This window comes from Stegastes partitus, unplaced genomic scaffold, assembly GCF_000690725.1.
Source record: "Stegastes partitus isolate 25-593 unplaced genomic scaffold, Stegastes_partitus-1.0.2 Scaffold1237, whole genome shotgun sequence".
Taxonomy (NCBI): domain Eukaryota; kingdom Metazoa; phylum Chordata; class Actinopteri; family Pomacentridae; genus Stegastes; species Stegastes partitus.
In genome coordinates, this window is record NW_007578968.1 from 277,249 (window position 1) to 301,130 (window position 23,882).

At 41.0% G+C, this 23,882-nt stretch overlaps 3 protein-coding genes across 3 annotated transcripts in view; all 3 read right to left on the reverse strand.

The window, feature by feature from the left end:
• The window catches only part of snx29 (sorting nexin 29), a 189,315-nt gene extending 177,963 nt beyond the window's left edge, over positions 1-11,352 (reverse strand). Inside the window, exons 1-6 of the mRNA XM_008297682.1 lie at positions 10,879-11,352; positions 7,485-7,549; positions 5,109-5,161; positions 3,971-4,095; positions 1,598-1,778; positions 19-89 (exon numbers count right to left, since the gene is read on the reverse strand). Of these exons, the coding sequence (XP_008295904.1) occupies positions 19-89; positions 1,598-1,778; positions 3,971-4,095; positions 5,109-5,161; positions 7,485-7,549; positions 10,879-10,885 (502 nt within the window). The 5' untranslated portion in view covers positions 10,886-11,352. The remainder of the gene's footprint in view (positions 1-18; positions 90-1,597; positions 1,779-3,970; positions 4,096-5,108; positions 5,162-7,484; positions 7,550-10,878) is intronic.
• A 2,736-nt stretch (positions 11,353-14,088) lies between these two features.
• Positions 14,089-14,574, reverse strand: LOC103369079 (transmembrane protein 238-like). Its single transcript, XM_008297684.1, has one exon. The coding sequence runs from the start codon at positions 14,572-14,574 to the stop codon at positions 14,137-14,139; it is 438 nt and encodes a 145-aa protein (XP_008295906.1). The 3' UTR covers positions 14,089-14,136.
• Positions 14,575-17,970: 3,396 nt separating this feature from the next.
• LOC103369080 (ribosomal L1 domain-containing protein 1) lies at positions 17,971-23,800 on the reverse strand. The gene is made up of 9 exons (XM_008297685.1): positions 23,728-23,800; positions 23,322-23,461; positions 23,057-23,195; positions 21,698-21,846; positions 20,432-20,533; positions 19,947-20,040; positions 18,908-19,033; positions 18,625-18,822; positions 17,971-18,486 (listed from the first exon to the last, which is right to left on the reverse strand). The coding sequence occupies exons 1-9, from the start codon at positions 23,764-23,766 to the stop codon at positions 18,346-18,348; spliced, it is 1,128 nt and encodes a 375-aa protein (XP_008295907.1). The 5' UTR covers positions 23,767-23,800; the 3' UTR covers positions 17,971-18,345.
• Between the last annotated feature and the right edge of the window lie 82 nt (positions 23,801-23,882).

Consider the following 23,882-nt stretch of genomic DNA (forward strand, 5'->3'; position numbering starts at 1 on the left):
AGTGATGTCAAAACTCACCTGCAGCCATGGTGGGCAGCATACTTGCTCTTTCTTCATCCAGAACAAAAGCCCAGTCTTCATAGTACGTTCTAGACAATAGAGAAGAGCTAAAGTAACACCTCTAATCAAGACGCAATGAAGAAGTCCTGCAAAACTGAGGAAATTCCAGCCATACAGAGCATAACTGTAGAGGTGACTTACAAATAGAGGACATATGCAAGCTCACATAAATATGCAAAAAATGTGTTCTTATATGAGTTTCTTACATTCTGAAAATGCAAATGTCTTTGTTACTGAGGTCACAGGTAAGGGTGATTCATCAAAAAGAAACCATACATAAATCATACACACACACAGAGTTATGTATCCGGACTTCAGAAGACATTACAATGACTTAAGGCCTTTTCAGACATGCGATATGTAACACTGCAGCTTTATCAGTCTGTTAAAGTGACAGCATTCTGTCATTCACACATCAGTCACTTTTACAATAATGTTCCTCACAGCAACAGCCAAACCCACCACAGTGACAAAGAAAGTCATGATACACACACAATATTTGGCATGCAAGAAGGTTGGACGGCACATTAAGTGATGTATAATGCACTAATAAACAAAAGACTGAATCTAAGCTGATGAAAAACGTATCTTATTGCTCAACTAAACTGTTTATTTATGACTTCCTAAACAGTGAAAATTCTGTCCATGTGCAATGATAATCTAACTGCTGTACTCACAGTAAAGTTAAAATATCATGACAGCTGTGGAGGACCTGGTCACTGTTAGATCCTGATCAATCCTGCCTCCATGTCGGGGATCATTTAGGATTATAGATAATAAATTACACTACTTCTGTTGCTCCACGGGTGTAAATGCAAACCGTTATCTTAATTTGGAGACGCTCATATGGTTCCTGCTGCCGTCTCATGCGGCAGGTATTTAATAAACTTAGTGGAACGACTCTTACAAACACCTGGAAGCAACAAAGTAGACTTCAGCTCCTGTTAATGTTTTATCCAAACGTGCATTACATTAATTATTGGTATGTCTCATTAATCTGATCTGTTATAGATTCTGTCTTCATCCCAGGAAAGCGTTGTCTTCATGGACATTTCGGTTTGTAATAGATGTAAAATTGCAGTGAATGAGAAAGGTATGCTGTCATTTTGGCATGTAAACTCTTCTCCCTGGTATGTTTTAGACAAATATTAGAGATTAATTGTGGAACAGTTTTTCCCTGTTCTTACATACATGATACAGAAGTGGAGCACAGTCCAACCTAGTAAGATTGCTGGCGTGACTTTTACAGAAAAGTGACCAAATTACTCCTTCAAACCTGAAGCTGACTAGTTCAGATGCTGTCAGATTCATGAAAAGAAGTGCATGTCTGAAAGGGGCTTTCCAATCATCTCCTGGAGACTTATTCCAACTTTAACCATAGCTGCTATAATCTCAACACTTACTCTAACCTTCAACCCCTAATTTAATGATTTCTGGGGATTTGATTCTGACACATAACTATAACTGTGTAAACAGATTTAGCTACCCACAACATGAGTAACACCTGGATCACAGACACACAGATACACAAACTAACCCCAGACGTGGGCGGTCGGCCAGCAGCGTGTGCAGGTAGCGCTCCAGCGAGTGCTCGTTGAGGGCACAGCGCAGCCAGGCTCGACCCCGGCCGAGCTCTGAGGAGATCTGGCGTAGGGAGTAGAAGCGCTGGAGCTCGTGGCGGTTCAGATGCTCCTTCACGTAGAACCAGAAAGTCAGCTCTGGTGGTGAACAACAAGAGAGAGGAGGAGAAAGAGAGGAAATGAGCAAGGTTAATAGAAAAAAAGGCAGGCAGGAGAAAGCACAGAGGGCACATGAAGTGAAAAAAGACTAGTAAGAGCAAAACAGACAAAGGAGAAGAGATCAGCTCTATCTCACTTGTGAAAAACAACTGTCCTCAAGTTATAATAGGTTCAGAAGGTCAGCGAAGTAGCCGCAAAGAAACCTCTGGAGTCCTGAAATTGGGCTCATCTCCACTCTCTCATTAACAAACATCCACATCTCCTTTCACACAGCTCCATCCTGACTACCTCCCCATGTCACCTCTCCATATTTTGCTCCCACCTCACACCTCAAGCAACATGTCTCATTTCTATACCACAGCAACTGAAAGATAAAAGACATGCAGGTCTTCTGAGGTGTGGTAATTAATAGGAATGAGTGTTATGCTGCTCGTTTGCACACAATTACCGTATGACCTCAGAACAATGTGGTAAAATTATGGCTGCTATTTCTAGCTTTGTCAGAGGGTTCGGCTTCATTAAGGAGCTCCAAATCCATGAGTTCAGCCGCAATCCTGTCTTCTAATTGACTGTGAAATACAGGAAAACGTCAGATATGCTAATGGTTATGCGGTGGCAGCCATTACAGAAGTCAGGCACTGCTCCTCCATTTGGAATTAATAGCTACGCATTTCTTAAATATGACACAGTAGAAACAGTTCAGTATAATGTGAAGCTAATGTCTCAGCCGACAGAATGAGCTTTGCTGGTTCTGGTGGCTGCAAATGAAACTGAATGTTGAAGCTTTTCTGACAGATATCCCACACAGCAGTGACTCCAAGCCAGGGGTGCCTGTATCCAAAAGCGAGTACAGTATCTGTATTTGCCAAGCAGGTAAAAGGTTGAAAGGCTCAGGTAACTTGATGAAACAGAAATCACAAACTCCTGAACAGCATCTATATAGAACGACTTATGGAAGCATATTAGTGCCACGTCAGCTGTGATCTATCATCACAATATAACATGAAACACTTCATGTTACAGCAAGATAAATGGCATATCGTTATAACAAAAAGAATTGTGTGTCATCATAACGTGAAAACATCTTGTTATAAAAGTACATTTTTCATTATATTGTGAAACTAATTTATTTTTTCTTTTGCTGGTGTGCTCGCAATACACTCCGGTAGCTGATCAGACTACAAGAAAAGTTTGGGAAGTACTTTCCTAGAGCACACATGCTGCAATCCTCACTTGCAGCATATATAATCAATATTACATTTCTACAGTAGTATACTCAGACAGCTGTACCTTTTGCAAAAGTTTTTTTTTTAAATGTGTAAAAATACTTTGACAAACTGGGAAGTTGAGGGGTGGCTGTAATAAAAATGCAGTTCTCTTCATCAGGGAGCATGTTCAACAAGCAGAATCCTGAAAATGAGTAAAAGATATAGAAAAAGATGGATGTTTGACTTTTCTAACCCAACTAAAACTTTGCAGTTTTATAACCAGGGGTTTTCAAATAGGCAGAAATAACAAGAAACAGGCCTGTTCTGATCAGTCATGCTTGCTGGCGTGTGTAGTCGCCCCCCCAAAGGCCCGAGAGAGACAAAACCCTGATAATGAATAAAATATTCAAGTTGGTTTTATGGCTGCACCATTACATCAACTGGAAATATCCCGGTTCTATCACTTCATGTCCCTGTGATTCAGCATGCCGCAGGCTGTTTGGGATCTGGACTGGAATATAAAATCGACTTTTGCAAGTTTGACCAACGCTTCAGTACCCATAATGCATTTCTAACAGCGGATTACCTGGCAGCATCCAGCACAGCTCATGTGCTTTTTAGGGGTACAAAGCCACAGCAGCTGCCCACCACACACTGAGACAGACACACACAGAGATGTGAAGACAGACAGTAGACAGAGAGAAAGAGGGAAGCAGACACTTTCGGTGGAACGTGAACTGAACATTTTGAACTGTAGTCTGGTCTCACAGTCAGGCTGTGTGGTTATCCTGCAGCTCAGAGTTTCCCACCGACACATCCACGTCCACTTTAAAATAACAGGCAAAGCTACCCAGTGGTGAGGTGAGCATCATCAAGCCTGCCTTCCCAAGGTGAGCCAACATTAAGTTCTTTAACATCCGACCTTAGATGAACAAATGGTACGGCAACCTCACAGCCACTCACCTGCTTCAGTCTTGCTGCTGAAGCCTGCAACCTGCTTCAGAGCTGCAGCAGTGAGGGCCAGACCTCTGCTCTTCCTCAGACCATGCTGCAGCACCGCTTCAAACTGGGCACACAAGCAGATCACCCTGCAGAGACGCAGACAGGTAACAAGGCAGAGGGAGGTTGATTATTCACTAGTCAATGTGAACAGCGTGTGGACAGTGCTGCAAAGGACGGCGTACAGCGAGGAAGTTGAACAATCCCTGCTATGCTAATGTTTTTAGAATTCATTTATTTATTGACCTTTATTTTAGCAGGTAAAAATGTTTGAGAACCAGTTCTCATTTGCAAACATGACCTGGCCAAGAGGTGCCAGCAGGAACAAATACACATGGAAATTACAGACACAAATAGACACATCAACATAACACAGAACAAAAGCAAACAAGTAAGAAGCATGGGAGCATATGCATGTGAGTGAGAAAAGATGTGCATGAGGTGTAAGAAAGTGTGTGTGTAAGTAAAGTCTGACGTGGTCAGCAGGAGCAACAGTCAACTACAATCTGCTGGATTTTAAGCTTGAAGGTGGTGACTGGAGTCAAAGTTTGAGGGTGTTTTGTAAAGTGTTCCAGTCGTTAGCTGCTGCAAAGCGAAATATTAATTCATGTTGCACCATATTATTATTTAAAAGGCTGCTAAGATGTCCTTGATAAACTTTTGTTGGCTACGTGGCAGAAATGGTAATTAATGTTCAAAAACTGGTGCTACAAGCTCAAAATGAGGCCTGAGCAGCACAGGATATGAAATTTTGATCAAATAGTATTCTCTGTCAGCATGAAGGCGCTTAGTACATAATTTCTCATACAGCTCCTTTTTTTTGAGCATGATTAACATCACTAAACAGAATACTCTCACAGGTTTGATGTGATGAAAAATCGTGGAAACCAGGTTATTTTTTTATTATTTTAGAGTTTTGTTGAGAAGACACTGAAGCTGAGCAGAGCACTGTGCAAAAAGAGGCTGCAGGTGAGAGAAGCACATACCGGAACCTAAAGCACTACATCATCAAGTGACCTGGAACTACACACTGAAACCAAACAACTTCTCTGGAGCTGAATAAACACAGAAATGTTTCTGGGTAACAGGCAGCGTCTCTTACCTGCTGTCTGAGTCCGTGGCAATCTCCTTTCTTCCTCCAAAGCGGATTTGGCACTGGAAAGATATGAGGGGAATGATAATAGCTGCATGAGAAATGAAATACTTCCTCCATTAGGTGTTTGCCTGCTCAGTTCAAAAAGTCTTCGCGCACATAACAGCACATTTCAAACCTTTAATCACGGAAGCAGCTACAGAACCAGTGGTCGATCGAGAGAGCAGAACAGACATTAGCTGACGTCATGTTGTTGAGCTTAAACGAACATTCATTTTACACTGTTAATTGTCTGCATTGTCTCCGTTTGATTCAGTCGGTCTGCACACATTAACAAATTACTAATTAAATAAATAACCAAACAAGTTCTGTAAAAGGAAATAAACCTTATGAATCAAAAATAAAGAACGTTTTACTGCGTTTTAGCAGCATCTCCTACTATTGCTCTGACAGATATGGTGACATCAGATGTTGCAGGAAGTTTACTGTGTTGAGAAAGTGGGGCTCCGTTTTCTTTAGACCCAATAATGATTATCAGTAATCAATGAAACCAATAAAAAATATTTACAATTAACATACATTGGTGGTAAATCTAAAATAAAAGCCTTGATGGCAAAATTTAGAAAACTCCAAAACCTTGCAAAATGTCTTACGATGCTTAATGAAAAGAGAACTTTTTAACATTTACCCATCAGTACTGATTGGCTGTTACTCGAGATGTGTAACCAATCAGATAGCGTTGTAGGTGACACATTGCTTAAGACAACCGAGTGACTACAGGTAGAGAGAGGCGGCTGTATTAGAGCCGGAAGTCATATATTTTATTTGGAACTGATTAAAAAACATAACTATACTGATAACTGGAAAAAGGCTGAATACTAGATTAACCTCTGGTAGCCAGTTAGGCCCCAAGTGATGACGCCAAGTGACGCTACATAGACCATTAGTCATTTCTCTGGTAATTGTGCGATGCAGATTTTCTCTTGAATCAGTCTGTCACTGTACAGAACAGACAGTCTTTTACAGATGTTATACTGTGAACACTATGGAGTTTATTTGTATAACATCACACATCTGGTACCACCTGACTGTGTCTGACAAGGTAAAAAACAGAACATGAATCAAAAGCAAAACAGCAGCATGAATCTCACTTTCAGAAATAACTGCTTGGATCTGGTTACACTTGAAAAGCTAAAAGCTAAAATTAGATATTCACTTCAACACTCATATGGGAAGTTTCAGAAGGCGTGGTGACCTTTTCTTAAATGTGTTTCAAACCTTGTAAACATTTGATAGTACCACGACTTGATGACAGGCTAATACTGAGGTCCATGAGCTCAGTGGCTGTGACTGGGGATTATTTTCAGTTTTCTATTTTTTTTTTATTTATTGTTTGTTTGTTTGTTTGTTTGTTTAACTTTGGTTTTGGTTTTGATACTTAATATTACTCTTTTGTTTACATGCTAGATGTTGACATGTGTCTATACATACGTGTCTGGAATACCTATGCACTATGTCCTGAAAAATAAATGTAAAAAGATTTTGATTTGAAAAGCTAAAAGCTCACTCGGAGCTTCCTGTCATCATGAGCATCTTCACCTGCACATAATGCACATGGTGGTTCTTAAATCCCATGTTAGAGGTTTGTGGAAGCAACGTCAGTGTTTACGGAAGACTTTTACGAGGAAATTCACTCTTTTATTTAACTTTTATGGGTGAACAAACATTTCTTATCTGCAGTTCTGGTTTCACTTTCGGCATCTGATATATGTGCAGTTCAATGTTTCCTCTGGAAACAGGAAAGCACATCTCATCATCAAATCATATCTGGTGTGACGGCGTTGTTTCCTCGTTCTGCGGTGAAAACACAAATTCTACTCGTTATCTTGTTGAACATCAACGTGTTTTCACTAAATTCCACAGAATGCCAACTCAACAGTTCTCAGTTTTGCTTCCTCTAGTGTCTTTTGGTGTAAGTGCAGCAGATAAAGGAACTAAAACACAGTGTTTAATACGTTTTTGGATGTGGAAAAAGACAACAATACAACACTTCATACTTGCAACATGAAACGATTTTTTGACCTTGCAAGCACAACCTTCGATGATCCAATGTAAGTCTCTGTCCATCTCAATTATATCAATGACAGTTATTTGCAACAGAGGTTCCACCACGTGAATCATTTATGACTCCTTTTTACCCACGGCGTCATCTTGTTTTTAGTGAGGAGCTATTATAAGTCATTTTGTGGGACTCTACTGCTGCACACGGCTCATTACGTGTGAAACGTGTAAATAAGCGGTGGAGGTTGGGATGTGCGAGCCCCAACAGGTTTCAGAGCGACGCCGTCTCCAACATAAAGAAGGAAGAGATAACAGCTCACTCACCTGTTTGACAGCATCCAGCAGCCTCTCCAGGAGGTGCTGCCTCTTCGTATCACTCTGTTGAGTGCCTGCAGAGGTAAACACAGACACACAACGCCCACTGATGAGGAATTGAGAAAATATGACTGTAATACAGATTCAATTTACCCGTCGTTGCCTGTTAATGTATTAATTATTCATGTCGAAGAGGAGAGGAAGGAAATGAACTGGTGTAACAAGCATGAGTCCCTGAAAGTTAGCTTCATTTTTATATATAGTGGAAACTTAGCGATTGATGTGCTCTAGTTGCTTTAGAAACTTTAGAGGGAACTTTTACAATATTTACAACCAACAACAGAAAGTTCATTGTGACAAATCTATACTTAATTATATCTATACGTACTATTAAAGAGCCTATGTTATGCTCTGTCTTAACAGGATAATGAAAGTCTCACATGTCTACAGAATGTGTAGTTCAAGACACAGCAGTGGTGTGCTGTCAGGGCAAGCAAGGCTTTATTTGCTGGCCTAAACTCCATCAGAATCACTGACTTAGATTGTAATATTTTACCATTAATCCTTTAACTTTATTTCCAATAGTCTATTCTCTTCATTTCATAGCGTGTTTCTGGGCTGTGGTGCTTCTAGCAGTGTATGTTTATATTAGAGCTTCTTTTTTTTTTTTTTTATCCAATCATATTTCAGCCATCATGTGTTGCCAGGGTCAAAGAAATCTGCCCTGAGGCCCTCAGAATCAGAAGTGCAGACATCTGTAGCTTAAAATGAATTGTAATGAAACTGTTGCTTTAACCAATCAGATTTAGAGTTGGTGGTCCCGGGGCCAGCTGGCTGGCCTTCGATGATGTCAGCACTTTCACGTCCTCTGATTGGATGGTCAGAGAGCTCAGCCAAAGTTAGCAGTTCCTGTCTGTAGCGACCTGCACAAGCTAAAACTTTATCGTAGAAGTATTAATAGCTGTTAAGCAAGCAGACATTCTCTGCCCAAAAGTGAATAAAAAAATTAGAGCAGAAACACGACTGGACGGACCCGACTTTCAGCATTAGCCTCCATGGTGATAGAACAGGACTTATTGTTGGAAGTGAAACGCACGGATGACTGAACTCTTTGCGAGGAAAGAAAGGAGGATGGAGTTTGTGTCCAAACAATCACAAGTTTTGGTGATAAAATGAATTACATTTACATTTATATATATATATATATCTCATTTTACTGGGTTAATATTAATGCTACGCTAGATGTGTTGCAAATGTGGCTGCAGTTAATGGAGACTTATTGAACTGATTTAACTGGGTTACTTGCTGTAATGATGGCATTCATTCTCACTACATGAGATACCTGTCTGCCATGCAACGTCCTGCTATGCTGCCTTTCTGTCATGCCATCATAATAATGGCAATAACAGGTGGTTTGATTCAGGTAGGACGCCAATGAAGGCCGAGATGCAAAATGCACGGCCCGTCACTGTGTTTCAGTGTTTGTAGCTTTAACTTTAACTGAGCTGATACTGTCCTACCGCTTTCAGGATGAGGGCTGCAGGTACATGGACATTTTGCAGGATGGTGAATGCATGACCCGCCTCTGATTGGCTCACCTCGACATTGTTACACAAACACTGGAAGAGCCTTCTCTAAACAGTGGAGGGGGTCTACAACACCACAAATCAGATACTTAGAATGCAGTCTTGTGATCTCTCTCCAGACATTTTGACAGCCATTAGCATCTTGAGGCGACCTGGCAGCATCGCAGCCATTCTCATCTGAAAGCATGTGAGTCTTGGGTAGTTATGGAGCCATTAGTCATATGACAGAACGTATATGACACGACATCAGTCAGTCTGAACTAAAGAAGCCTGGAAGATGAGAGGTGAAGCTTCTCCTTGTGTAAGAAGGCAACTGGACTTCTTTATTCTTACACAAACTCTGACCAGTCTCTCTCTTCACATGCTCATTTGCCAGCTAATCAGGAAGCACTTTCCTCATGAATGTTAATGACTTTTTTCTGGTCACGTTGCAAAAACAAAACCCACCAGCACCACGTCTCTCTGCATCTACTCAGTTGATTGAGCGGCAGAGAGGAATCCTGAGGAGGAGGTGACATCGTAACAGACCGCAAACCCGAAAGGCTCGTTCACTCGTGTACGGAGAAGGAAATGACATGAGATTTTTTGACGTGTAGTCGCACTATGGAGGAAAAATAGGCTTTGATTTTGCTTGTATCTTGCACCACACGAGGACGCTACAGAGTGTTTTAGGATTTACAAGCAAAAAATATCCCATTGCCAATATTTTGACAGCAATTGCGATGGCCACGTGAGTCACAATTTTAGTGGGAATTGTCTTATTTTTTTGGCATTTTAGTGAAAAAAACATGTCAATGATTATGTGATTTTTGCTGCAATCTGCTGCGCTCTTACATCTGGAGAACATGATTTGGAGGTCGGGGCTGTTGACCACAGTGCTTCAATTCAAATTACAACAATGTACGAGCTGACATGTTTCACCTTTATCAAAAAATTGCAGCTCCAACAATTATTGCTCTCAACCATATTGTAATTTCGATAATATTTCTAGTAATTTTTCACAGCTTGTATTCACTTAATAATGCTGCTCTGCTCTCCGCAAATGTTTTAATTTAGTTCGATTTTTTTAAGGGTGATAATTTAGGCTGATCAGAAAATTAATCAACAATAAATTTAATAATTCAATTTGTCATTTTTGTTTAAAAAAAAAAAACTCAAACCACTTTCCGGTTAAAGCTTCCCATCTTATGATATTATTCAATTTATTTAATACAGACCAAGCTCATAATAATAATCATTAGCTGCAGCCCCAATTATATATTCTGCAATGACAGTCTGTGTTGGTGTTTTATTGTTCCTGCATTTTTCTGATTCTCATTTATATTGTTCTAAATATTAGACAGGGGTTTTCCAGCTTTGGGTCAGGGCTCAATTGCACTTCTGCATTTGCAAAGCCACACAGGTCATTGACGTCCACTCAGTCTGGATTCAAGGGGGCAGTTTGTCCAAATCTTTAGCTTCAGGGCTACTAACAGCCTCAACAAGTGGAGTTTGTGTCTCAACAGGTAACTTTAAAATGAAAGTGTTTACCAGGTTGTTGTCACAGTGGAGCAGCAGTTTGTGGATTGTAGATGCAGTGCATACACTTACATGATGGGAATTTGCAGATTTAATATTTAGATGCCTTGACATGTGCATTTTTATAATGTTAACTTGCTTTTGTTTCCTCCAGAGCACAATCAGTGTATTGAACTTTTTATTCACAGGAACACCATCCTCTGCACACTAACACTGGTGAACTAGCTGCAGTGTCTCCCTTCATGCCTGCTTTGAAATGATTTTATGGAAACAGAAAGCAGTGCAACAACTCAACTCACCGTTCATTCTGACAGTCAAACTCCGATAGCAGTGACATCCAAGCTAAGCAGTCCACCGGAGACGCGTTTCCATCCCTTCCTGGAGCTTTCAAATCACAAACACCGGAGGGCTAAGCGTGCACCGGGCCCATGCCGCCTCCGTGGCCGAGCCGGACCCACCCAACCGCGGCGTGAGGACTGATGCTCTCTCGGCGAACAGCGAGGCCTGCCGGCGGAGCCGCTGGAGCTGGGAGCGAGTCAGTGAGACATGGAGGAGTTAAACACAAACTAAGTCGCAGTTAAACTACAGGAAGCCCGAGTCTCAGAGTAGTTCCTGCAGCGTGGAGGGCAGCTGTGGACAGAAACAAGTGTTTTCAGTTTGGAGCCTGTGACACTGCGAAAAAAGGAAACTGACAGAGCAGCGAGGAGGTCACATGACAAAACACACAGCTGTCATATGATCACAGGGGGCTGCTGGGAGTTGTAGTCCTTTGTGGTCACGTTGATATGTACAGTCGTCCTCAAATTTGTTCATACCCTTCCATTAAAGAAAAGGCAAAATTTACAATAGTCACTCAAATAACTATCCATCCACCCATCCATGATCTGGACACCTCTTTATCCTCACCAGGGTCGCGGGGGGGGCTGGAGTCTATCCCAGCTGACTTAGGGTGAAGGCAGGGGACACCCTGGACAGGTCACCAGTCTCAAATAACTAAAAACTGAAAGAAAGAAAAAAGTAATAATAAATAAACTTTTGCTAAATTCTAATTTATTGAAATAAGACATTGCTTTTGAGTTGTGGTTGAAAAGAATCATTTTTTAAAAACTGAACAAATTAGAGCACTTTGCTGATGAGCAGTGGACCAAGATCCAAACACCTGTCAACAGGTGCAGAAGTCTGATGGAGAGTTACAGAAAACACTTGATAGCAGTGATTGGCTCAAAGGGTTGTTCAACTAAATATTAGTTTAAGGATCCCATCATGCTTGTTTGCTTGTTGCTGTTGTTGTTGTTGTTTTAAAATATTTCTGTTGAACCACAATTCAAAAGCAATGTCATGATTTTCATTAAATGTTTTTTTCATATTACTTTTGTTAATTTCAACTTATTTCAGTGACAGCTGTTTTTTTCCTTCTTTAATGGGAGGGTATGGATAAGTCTGAAGACGACTGTAACAGCCATAACTGATTTTGGATTGAATTTAACTAGCAGATATATTATGTAATAATAAGAATACTACCTTACATTTTTAAAATGAAGAATAAAACTGTAAATGGAGATACGTTTTACTGGAGGTCTATAATTATTGAGATGGAGTGAAGAAGGGTTTACCTTATAAATACTGCATTTTAGACAAAGCTGCAGAAGTTCAAACAAATTTAATGAATGTTAAAATGTTACAATATTAAAATAAACCCTACTAACTAGCATATTGCCAAATACATGCATCTTATTTATTTATTCATTCATTTATTTATTTATTTATGACTAAAATGTTTGACAGATCTGAGCTTTTTTTTAAGCTGCTGACTCTGTCTACTCCTTAACACTTGAAATTAAAAATGCAGTATCTACCTGCAGACAGAACTGAACACAATGAAAAAATTCAATGAAAATTGAAATCGTGCTTGTCAGAATCAGACGTGTTGACTTGAGTAATGAAAAACAAGCTAAACTACAGTTTATGTCTCTACAATTTACTTAACAAGTCAAACAGACCTACATTTTATAATCATTAAACAGAAGTACGTTGAATTAGCTGAATAGTCGTAAATCACACTGCATAATTAGAAGGAATAACACATCTAACAATTACATTTAAATCCACAGACTCGCCAGATCATTACTTGGTTTATTTGAAAGTATGCAAGAAAATCTAAATGTTAATCATTAATAATTCATTATTTCTGTAAATTTATTAGCATACCTGTCAGTCAGTTTGAAATGTTTACAGTTACATAAAACCAAATGAAGGCACATAATGACTAAGACATGACAGTGGGCCAGAAAACTGCAGCAACGTTCACCATCATTAGGTTTATAATCTATGTTTGCTTTTCCTGCTGTGACATGTCCAAATGCTTTGTGTGAGAAATGCCTCTGACTGTTTCCCATCTCTGAATTTACATTTTCAAATTCATCCTCATTTTTCTTATTTTTTTTCATTTATTTATTGATTTTAAGTAATATAGGTGCTGCTGCTACACTGAAAGTGTTTTGGTTGTTGTTGCTTCTCTTGGACGTTCGACTGTCATTCAACCGACAGACGTGGAGCAGGATTTATGCAGTTCCTGACTGCAAACAGACTAAGACTTCCAGTAGGAGACATCTTTCACCAGTAGCTGGAAAGATTTTGAATTTTGAATGAAAGAGGAGACGTCAATGGCATTTTTAAAAAAAAAGAAAGAAAATCAAAATCAGACACAAATTATTATCAAAGCAAAGTATTTATATATATATATCTTTAAACATGCCTGGAGTGGATTTTTAAGATAGTAACACACAATTATAACATCTTACAAACAAATTAGAAAGCCTGAACACATCCATTAAACATTCCAAGAGCTGGTGGAAGAAGTCAGTATATGATTGGATTGAACGTCTGGTGGATCCTCCTTTGGCAGCAAACAAGTTTCCAGCAGCTGCACATCAGACCTGCACAATAATGTTTTTGGACCATTTTTCCTCACAGAACGGCTTCAGCTCAGCAGTTTTCTTATGATTCCTGGTGTGAACAGATCTCTTGAGGTCAATCTACAGTATCTTAAGGTCTGGGCTCTGACTGGGCCTTTCTGAAAGGTGCAGTTTCTTTGTTTGAGGATGTTCTGTTGTAGATTTACTTCAGGGATTAAGGTCAACGTCCTGCTGACACAGACACGAGCACACTGCAGGGCTTAAAAGTAAAAGCAGCTACAAATGTTCTGGTGACAGATCTAATAAGATTAAGCCTCTCATTATACCCTCTGTTTTTTCTATTTACAGTCACCACAGCCTTCAAAATCTAGGAATCAGCAAACGTGACTGACAACAAAAACAGTGACTGGTGAGAAAGCTGAAGGCTTTAAATCAGTGTTATAGTGTACAAAGTTTACATCTTATCAGCAAGATATGAGCATGTGAATCTTATCTAGACAACACCTGACCGCTGTCTAATCATTACTGGTGTATGTAAGATGAGCAAACACAAAATCCAGTAAAATGATGAGCAATGGAAGCAAGTATAAATATCCACATTGAGCGTCTCTTGGTGGGATTTACAGTCTGTCATGTGTAGGTTTATATTGATATGGATTCTCTCACAAATTCATTTGATGAGGATGTGACGGTGTTGCTATAGACAGTGGAGAGAGCTGCATCTGTAGTGTTGTCCGCTCTGGAGGACCTGCCACTCCTTCTGAAAGAGCTCCTGATCCCGCTGGCCACGCGTTGGGACACCCGCCTCACAACCTGGCTGATCCCCCGGTTCTTCAGCTTCATCTTTCCCACGTCGTCCTCCAGCTCCTCCGGTGGCACGTCGATGTTCCCCGAGTACCAGAACACCCACCAGATCAGGCTGAGGAAAATGATGATGGACCCAGCGTAGATGAACAAATCGTGGATGATCAGCCCTCCAAACACCCCCACCATTATGATCAAGACGCCCAGTATGTCGTGGGCCACAGCGAACCAGAACGAGCACTTGCAGCGACCCACTCCTTCGTACATCTTCTCCATGACTGGCTCCACCTGCACAGACGTTGACATGTTGGTAGTGGAGACCCTCCAAACCAGGGTTAATCCAGATGTGGGACAGGTGCTGATGTATCTGCGGGACGACGAAGAGAGAATCCTCACTTGTAGAGCGAGACACACAAAACAACCTGCTCTGGTCAAAGTGCAATGTGCACAGTTGGTTATCAGCTGGAACCACACCAGCCTGACTGTATTGGATGTTTCAGAGTTGCATCATCACTGACAAAAATAGCAATTCCACTTTCACGCTACAAACTCATTTCCATCTTCTGTTCAAGCCCCCTGGCAGAACCGTTTCCTCCTGTGCTTCTCCTTCAGGATGGGGATCCACACCAGCCCCACCACCACAAACATCAGCCCTATGGACAGGCAGGCCGAGGCCACCGAGCGGGACGCCTCGGTCACCCCCGAGGACTGGAGCAGGAAGAGGAGGCCACCTGCAGCAGACATCAGAGAGCCCATCACCATCACTATGATGGGTTTGTGGAGGTGGGCCCAGCTCGGGGCGGCTGCAGCTGCTGACTGAGCCTCTGGACACAAGCTTTGACTCCCAGACTCATCTGGAAATGAAGTTTCTCCAATTGCTTCCATGGTTGAAACGGTGTCTGCGAACGCTTTGCTTCTCCCCTCTGAGAGGCTTTAATGCGCGAATAATGGAGACCCCAGACCTCTGAGCATCAATGGGGGCTTTCTTCTGTAATTCTGTCCCCGTTTGTTCTCCCAGTCCGTGCTGAAATCGATTGTGAATGCGGCTACCTCCCAAGCAGTCACACGAAGGAGCTGTATGTATGATGACCAAGTGAGTGTCTGAATGATGCATCTCCTCCTCCCCTGCCCAGTAACCCGTGAACGAGCTGTAATTCCAGATGGCCCACCGCTCCCACAAAGCTGAGGGAGGGCTTGGATGAACAGACAGACCCAGCCCACCCGCTAACAGCAATATCATCACCACTGACTGGATGACTACTCAGTAATCATCCTGTTACATTACACCTCCCAAACAAACATACTGTCTATTGAAATGCTGAAAAGGATCGGCCTGAGTGAAGAACACGCTGTATGCCCGGTGCCTTCAGACGTAACAGCGTTGTGAAGATGCAAAGCCCAATACAGTGCATTTATGTGAGCCCATGCAGCATTATTACATGCAGGCAGCAGCTGCACAAGCCAGAGTATAATGTCTTTAACAATAGACGTGTCACCTGATACAGCTGGCAGCTAAGCAAGCACAGAACTGATGGCTGCGTCCGCTACGAGCAAACAGTTCAAGGCTGAAGCATCGACAAACACATGCAAGTTGTGTAAACTGATCATATTTAAAAGTTACACGCTGTCATAACATAGCAAAGTGATTTATTTTCCTGCTTTTTGTACAAAAACTCCAAAACATGATATTATTTAGGCTGATATTAAAGCTGCAGCTGCACTATTCATTTTCATTTTTGATTGATTTATCTGTGAAATGTCAAAAACTGAATTAAAAATGCTGCTTTCAGAGGGACAGCGGAAGAATTTAAACCTGAAACGTACCCAGAACAGTGAATCGACTATCAAAATCAAAGTAATTGCCTATATTCTCTGTTTTTCTTTCACTCAACCAAACCATAGTTGTACATTTAAAGGCTTAACCCCACAAATATGTTGGTTTGTTTTTCCACTGAAAAAGTATTACTTGATTATCCAAATGGGCCACATCTCTGTCGATTATCTAAGGGATCACTTCAACAGGAAAACTGTAGAGAAAAGTACTGATGATTTGAGGTTTTCTGCTGCTACTGTCATTGAGAAAGACTACTTACAGTAAAAGAACCCAAAACCGTTGCTGTTAGAAGGTTGTGTCATGTCTTAAAATCATGATGTGGTAATTCCAACCTGGAGAAATGCTTTCTTTGAGCGTCTAAAAGCATTCTGGGATGTTAGCAGATCGTGATTTGTTTGAATCAGTGATGATTAATCACATTAGGTCATCTCCGCAACCGTTCCAACAATCAGAGAGGAATGTCTGAGTGGTCAAAAAGCAGACGTGCTTAAAGTTTGAGATTCTTTTTAGAACATCATTTAAGAATAGATTAATTCCTGAAAACTTAAGAAAAAAAAACAAAAACTAAACAGTGTGCGATATAAATCACCACTGCTATAGTTGAAAGTATTTCAAGAGTGACAGCGATTTTGTAATGTGGCCTCTTTACAGCACCACAATGTATTTGAAATCACAAAGATGTGATTGAAGTGCAGACTTACAGCTTTAATTCAAGAGGTTTAACAAAAACATTAACTATTTAGGAATTACAGCATAATCCTTTTCTTCTCCATAATCCTTCCACTATCACAGGCTTAAAGTAATTGGACAAACTAACATACTTGTAAATGTAAGGATTGTTTATAATACTTGGATGCAGTCAGTGTCTGAAGCCTGATTTCTTTCCCTTGAGATGCTTTAAATGTCTTTACTGCAGCCGCCTTCAGTTTAGGCTTGTTGCTGGGTTTTTCTGCCCTCAGTTTTGTCTTCAGTAAATGAAAAGTTGCAGAAGTGGGCTGAGTCTTTGTCTGAAAAACTTCTTGAGCTGTCCTCACAGTATGTTTCGCATCATTATCCATCTATCTGTACTGTGAGGCGTCGTCCCACCAGCTTTGCAGCATTTGACTAGATCTGAGCAGGAAACAGTTCAGGACATTCAGAATATATCCTGCTGCTTCTATCTGCAGTCACATCAATAATAAACACCAGTGGTCCAGCTCCACTCGCAGCCGCACGTACTGCCAACGATCCCTTCATTCTGGCACAAATTCATCAGTTTCTTCGTGTTCCAAACCCAGACAAGGAGTCTCGTCAGATCTTCCTGTTCCTGAGTTTCACCACAGGTTTGCATCTTGAACTAAACTCTCTGCCTTTATGTGAATGAAGGTGTCTGTTGTTTGTACTTTTGACAAACATACGACAACCTCCAGTGTACCCGGCTTGGCTCGCTGCTGTGAAGAAGTTTTTCTTCACCAAAGACAGAATTCTACCGTCGATCATTTGTTGTCTCACAGGCCTTTTGGCAATGCTGAGATCCACTGAATTCCTTCTTTTTTTTTTAAGAATAAATCAAATTGCAGCCATTCCTGAAGTTCCTTCCATCTCTCTGACAGGTCTGCTTGGTTTCTTCAGCCTCCTTCATGTACATCAACACCTCTTTTAACTGCTTGAGTGTTTCCACAAACTGCTACCAAAAGGAAATTCAACACTTTAAGCTCCTCAAACAGACGACAGCCATTAAAGTGCTTATCAGTAAACTGTCCAGTTACTTTAACGCTTTGTAAAGATGTACAGAGGCAACATTATGTCACTGTCCAGAACATCCCAACACATCTGTGTATTTAAATAACCACTGGCCATTTGTGTTTTTCACAAAAAGAATTTATATTTGACAAGATGAAAGTCACTGGTTTTATTTATAATGTTAACTGTTGCACCATTTTTAACTGTATTTCAGGCTCCGACGCCGTTTATTGTCTCACTGTTGTAGCTTTTTGACACACTCAAATGAAACAGCCACTGATAACAACGTTAGTTCCACCTTTGCTGTGACAAATAAAACAGTCTCCTGAGGAAAAAGACACCTTCAGAGAAGACAAAATTTCAGGTGACTATCTTTATAATATGGTTCATTAAAGCACAAACAGACAGTGAGTATAACGGCCGTTCTATGAACAGTGTGGTCCTGCGAACTGTGTCAAACGTCCATGTCGAGAAGGTGAAGATGCTGAGAATCATTTCACTTTCGGCACTTTTCTTTTTGCTTTGGAGTCCGTCTTGGCCGTCTTCTTGGTCAGTTTGCTCTGAGCTTGTTTTGCTTTCTTCCCTGCAGCAGGTTTGGGTGCTTTCTCCAGCTGCTTCTTTTTGGACGGCTTCTGCAATAAAGAGAGGAAATGTGTGTTTTTAATCCACTAATTAAAAACACAGAAATGCCGAAATTGCTCCAAACTGTCAGTCGAAACATTTTAAAGCGGTTAAAGCTCTTAACTCTGGCAGCTGTGAATAGTACTGACCTCCAGTTTAGGCTTTTTGCTAGGTGTTTCTATGGGAACCAGCTGTGGGATTTCTTCATCGTCCTCTTCTTCTTTCTCCTTCACCGCCTCCTTTTTCACCTCCTTCTTCTCCTTTCCCTTCTTCTCTGCAGGAGAATCTGTTTGCTTTTTGCCTTCCTTCTTGTTCTTCTTTGCTTTGTTCTGCTTTTTAGGAGTTCCCTGAAATTCACAATCAGTTATTGTCCTGATTGGATAAATCCTGCTTCTGTACAGATCAGTCTTTTCAACACTTCCTTTCACTCACCTTGTTTTTGGGAGTCTGACTCTGGATCTTCTCGAGCTCGGTGAGGTGGCTCAGGTCTGAGGTGTAGATGGGAAGGGCCACCGACGTTTGACTCTTTACATGGATGAGCTTCATCACCGGTCCTTTCTGTAAACGACGATCACGTCAGCGACACAATGAAATATTCATCTGGAACTATTTGGATAGTAAACAGCTGAAGTCGTTTTTTAAGCAAAGCTGTCAAACATTGGAAGGTTCAATTTCTTTCATTATTTATATTTATTCTTTATATAATCTTGATTCAAATTGTTTTATGTCAGTAACCTGTTAAATTATGCTGCTGGCAAGAATGTTTTTTAATCACAATTAAAGTGTTTTTCTGGTTGTAAATCTAATTTTTTTATGATAAATTAAAGAGTTTTGGATATTTTGTCCTGCTGTCTTTTTTTCTTCCATTGTTGATGCCAATTGGGAAGGTTTAGTTATCATATGTTGCTTCTATTACAGTCAGCTCTCTGCAGCCGTTGTGCTACATGGAGCATTGTCTTTCCGACAGCCAAGACGGGTCGAAGCCGTCGTCCTGTCCTTGTTAGTGGGTGCAGCTGTAACTTTATCAGCTGCGTTCTGGGCAGGACGAGCTTCTCTGCAGCAGAGCTTCTACCATCCTTGTCACTTTCACAACTAGCACAGATATTTGAGCCGGAGTGTCAAACATCTGGGACTGACAGGAGGACATCTGTCCATCTTTAGCTTTAGACAGACTAAAACTTGGTAGAAAGTTTGTAGCATAACAAGTTGTTTTCAACTCAAGTAATCAAGTAATTTTCACTTCACTGCTCTGCTCCACCCCGTGTGGCTAAGTCTAAAACACACATGGTGAAACAGGAAGCAGAGGAGAGACGCTTGTGCAACCGTAGGCCAAACGACAGCAAAACACAGTGCTACTCTGACAGTGAGCTGAAATAACCACGTGCACTTACAAGAGGTTAATTTGGTGAACACCTCCCAACCCCCGACCCACATGAAAACACACAACAGTTCTTCGGGTTGCTAAACTCACCGTCCGTAGTTTGGCTGCCACTGTTTGGACGGCAGCCATGATGTTTTCCGTCACCTCGTCTGCAGTCATGCCGGAGTGGGCAACACGTGCCATACTACAACACAGGCCGCCATGCAAGATCACACAAGGTTAACAGCTGAAACTCGACTCAGAAGGTGATACAGCATCAGGACAAGGAGAATAAAGGCAGGTATTTTTACATTTAAGGTGAACCTGACATTATATATTGTGTATCAAAGTTGTAGAGACAGGCTCCACGAGAGGAGGTCCATCTGGATTTACATTGAATCTCTATGGCACCGACTTTACCCGTATCAAACAGACAGAATTGACAGGGTTGCTGTAAAGTGCTTTTGAAATCTCCGACAACAAACAAAGTAAATACATTTTTTCAAGACTAAATGTTATTCTGCTGCTGAAAAGCTGCAAAAAGGAGAAAACTGAAGTCATTTCTGTTTTTGTTGGAAACACAGAGGACGTCTCACCAGCAGCAGCCTTTGTTGGTAACCTTCATGCTGGTGCCCTGGATGACTCTCTGGATGTCTCTGGCCAGATGTTTGCTCTGCAGGTCCACAGACAGCGGCTCTCTGGCAAAGACGGGAACAGAGTAAGAATACAGCCACAATGCAGTCACATATCAGCATTAGGCACTATATTAAACAAAAGTTTGCTGCATCTTCTTTATGCAATTGGATTCTGTCCTCATCTTTTCAACATTTTTTCACTCCACTACTGAATATTCAACTCTTTTTTCCTTTTATATGGCTGTTTATCTGGGTAGGCATTTTCTCCCTCAGCTGAATGCTTCAGTAACGGTCAATATTGCTTGATGCTTTAGATTGAGTTGCTTTTTAAATCCAATTTCTTGCATTTTCTCGAACAGATCCACCACTAACAGATGGTTTGCCAGTGGCTCCGATGAATCACCTGCTGTGAGTCACTGAGGAAGCAATCCCACTGACACGAGAATACTTCACATTTAATGAAATGTAAATAGGATGACTGGTTGATCTCAAGAGTAAGAACATTTCTCCTCCCTCACTTTAACCGTACAGCTAGAGTGTAGAGAGCAGCATAAGTAAGCTAGATATTGAAAGCAAACAAATGAAAAACAAAACCAATTCTCTCCCTCCACAGCCACTCTATTAAGACACATTAACTCACACTGCTGGAGGATTAATCCATGAGAAGGAAAGTGTTGGTGGGGAACACTGAAACTACCTCATGTCTAAAAACATGCAAACAGGCAACATCACCACATCTGCAAACCTTTCGTGCAAAGCCAACATGGACTAACATAAGATAAATACCATTAAACAACACTTGCTCACAGCTGGGCTACATGCACACAGATGGCCAACATCTACACAGATACACGTAAACATACTAATGGAACTAAGGCAGGATGGAGACCACATTGACAGAGCACTGAAAGACTCACAAATACAAATGGACGCCATCATCTGGCATGTTCAGCAGAGCAAGATGTTGTAAGTTTAGGTGGAACTGTAAAATCTGGCTGCACAAGCTGAGGTCAATTTTTTCTGTCATCTCTTGGGAGCAGAAATGTACGAACAAGCAAAATAGATAATCTCATACAGAAGAAAATGTTGTGCTGTAAAGATTGAAGCAAAATGTTCTCCATTTGTTTACATGTATAACGTTCAATTCTGAGATTCTGTGAATGTGATCCACACACAACTGACATAACAGCATTACATCAGTAATAACACGGACAGGACGGCTCTTACTTTTTTCTCTCGTAGAAATGTTTTCCGATGTGGGAAGGCAGCAGGCGGCGAATGCGGGCATCAGAAAGAAACAGATCAAAGTTCCCCAGCAGGCGGCGCTTAGCCTCATACGGTTTATACTCTGTCTTCAACACCTTGTATGGAATGATCTGCCAAAGACACACAGACACACGATTATTTTCAGTATTTACAGAGGTGTTATTGTAGAATAAAAACCTTTTAAGATGGTACTAAAGCTGTGCAATAATCGGTTTCCAAATAAAAATGAAACTAAATGCCTGCAATTGGAGATATACGAGGTAGGGCTATTAAAGGATGGGGCTAATGCGGAAATTGAATCTTTTTTAATTTGAAAAGACAAAGACTTTCTAGGTTTGTATATGACATAGTTTATCTATGGGTATTTAACGGCCATACTGCGTACATTTTACAAGTCTGCTCCAGACTTTCAAAAATTAAAACCACACAAAACATGACAGCACTTTAGTATGGACACAAATATGCATTAACATAAGGCCTGTAAATCATACGATGGCACTGTGAGCGTAGTGAACAGTGAATGTGTACTGTGTGTGTTTGAGACTATGTGTGTGCGAAATGTGCACTGTTTATTACTTCTTTTAATTTATTTCTACTTTATATTTTTTTTACTTTGTAACATTTTTCTACTTTCAACATATTCATCAAGCACGGTGCACTTAAACTTAGTTGTATGTCTAAACAATGACAATAAAGAATCTGAATCAAATTATATAATCTGTCAGGAAGATAGCAATTAGACATTTTCCTCTAATCATCTATTCCTCATTGGTATAACAACACAAGTAGTTAGTCAGAGTAAGGATGTATAACTCACTGTGGTTGATAAACTAACCTTGAAATCCTGAATGTACATTATAGTTAATAGTGCATTTACTCCAGTTAAACACTGTGGCTGTATTCCAGATCACACTTTTTTCTTTTAGTGTGCACTACAGCCACCCTTACAAAGTACTCACTCTTCCATGCTGTATGCATACAGTTGGAACATTCAACTCTGTCATAACTATGTGCCTTAAACTTTAACCATTGCAGTCGTGTGAGCGGTCATCGGTCTGTGTGTTGTAGGTGGCTCAAGCTTGTTTATACTCGCATGGGACACTGTGACCTAACAGCACAGAGGATTGTGGGTCAGAATGACCAGAAAAGCAAGATGGCTTGCTTTCTCCAAAATCTGTATAGATATAGTAGGACCGCCGGTATTTTGGCCATTCTATGTTTTGGAATACTGCACACCTTTTTATGTCATGCAGCTGTTAATGCTGAAATGATCAAAGTGGCTGTTGTCACTGCTTCATAAACTCTATGACTGGCAGGTACCTCAGATATGTTTTTGACACCTTTCTCCTCAAGGAACTTCTTATAAAACCTCTGGGTCTGCTCTGAGGTCATCTTGGGCTCATCTCTGGTGAAGAGGCAAATCTCATCTGTGTCAGTCCGCTGGCCATGAGGCAAAGGACTACAACAAACAAACAACAAGACAATTACGAAAAAAGCCAAAAGCAATTACCCCTGATCAGATGTAGGAAAATAACTGCTAGAGAAGAAGTCCAGGCAGGATCGTGTGTCTGTGTGCTGGACTCACATGCGGATGGTCTGTGGCTTTTTAGGGATCTTCCACAGGGTGAAGAGAAGGGTGACCTGCTGTGTCTCGTCCAGGAACAGCGACTCGCCAGAGGCTTTGGTTTTGAGGAAAGCCTGCAAAGCCTGGACGGCCTTCTTCACCTGTCAAGACACATTAATGTAAGCTACAAAGAAAAATACTAATTCACCGACCAACAGTTTTTTTTTTTCTTCCAGGGATCCATGCAGAGCTGCTGTGAATTAGCTTAGCTTCGAGGCTAAACCCCCGTTAGCCAGCACACAAACCAAGCAACTGTTGATACATAATAACATATTTTATCATTACCATGTAAGAAACACTTTTACTGCCCTACATGCGATGATTAAAGACTTTAAATATATTACAGCGAGGTGGAAGAAACTTTTACCTGAGCCCGGTCTAGTGCGACTTCTGTTTTTTCAGCCATGCTGCCTGCTTCACGTGTAGTCGGCACGCACGCATGCGCAATGCTAACGCTCTACGTCACGTAATACAAACTTCACAACTTTATTTGTACGACAAAACTGAACAATTACAGCCAAC

What these genes read in the sequence shown, in the direction of transcription:
- LOC103369080 (XM_008297685.1), bottom strand. Translation starts at nt 23,766, where the DNA reads ATGGCTGAAAAAACAGAAGTCGCACTAGACCGGGCTCAG. An exon ending in AAGCCACAGACCATCCGCAT is followed by an intron (nt 23,196 to 23,321) that starts GTGAGTCCAGCA and finishes TGTTTGTTGTAG; the next exon opens with TCCTTTGCCTCATGGCCAGC. An exon ending in GTCAGACTCCCAAAAACAAG is followed by an intron (nt 18,823 to 18,907) that starts GTGAGTGAAAGG and finishes TGTGAATTTCAG; the next exon opens with GGAACTCCTAAAAAGCAGAA.
- LOC103369079 (XM_008297684.1), bottom strand. Translation starts at nt 14,574, where the DNA reads ATGGAGAAGATGTACGAAGGAGTGGGTCGCTGCAAGTGCTCGTTCTGG.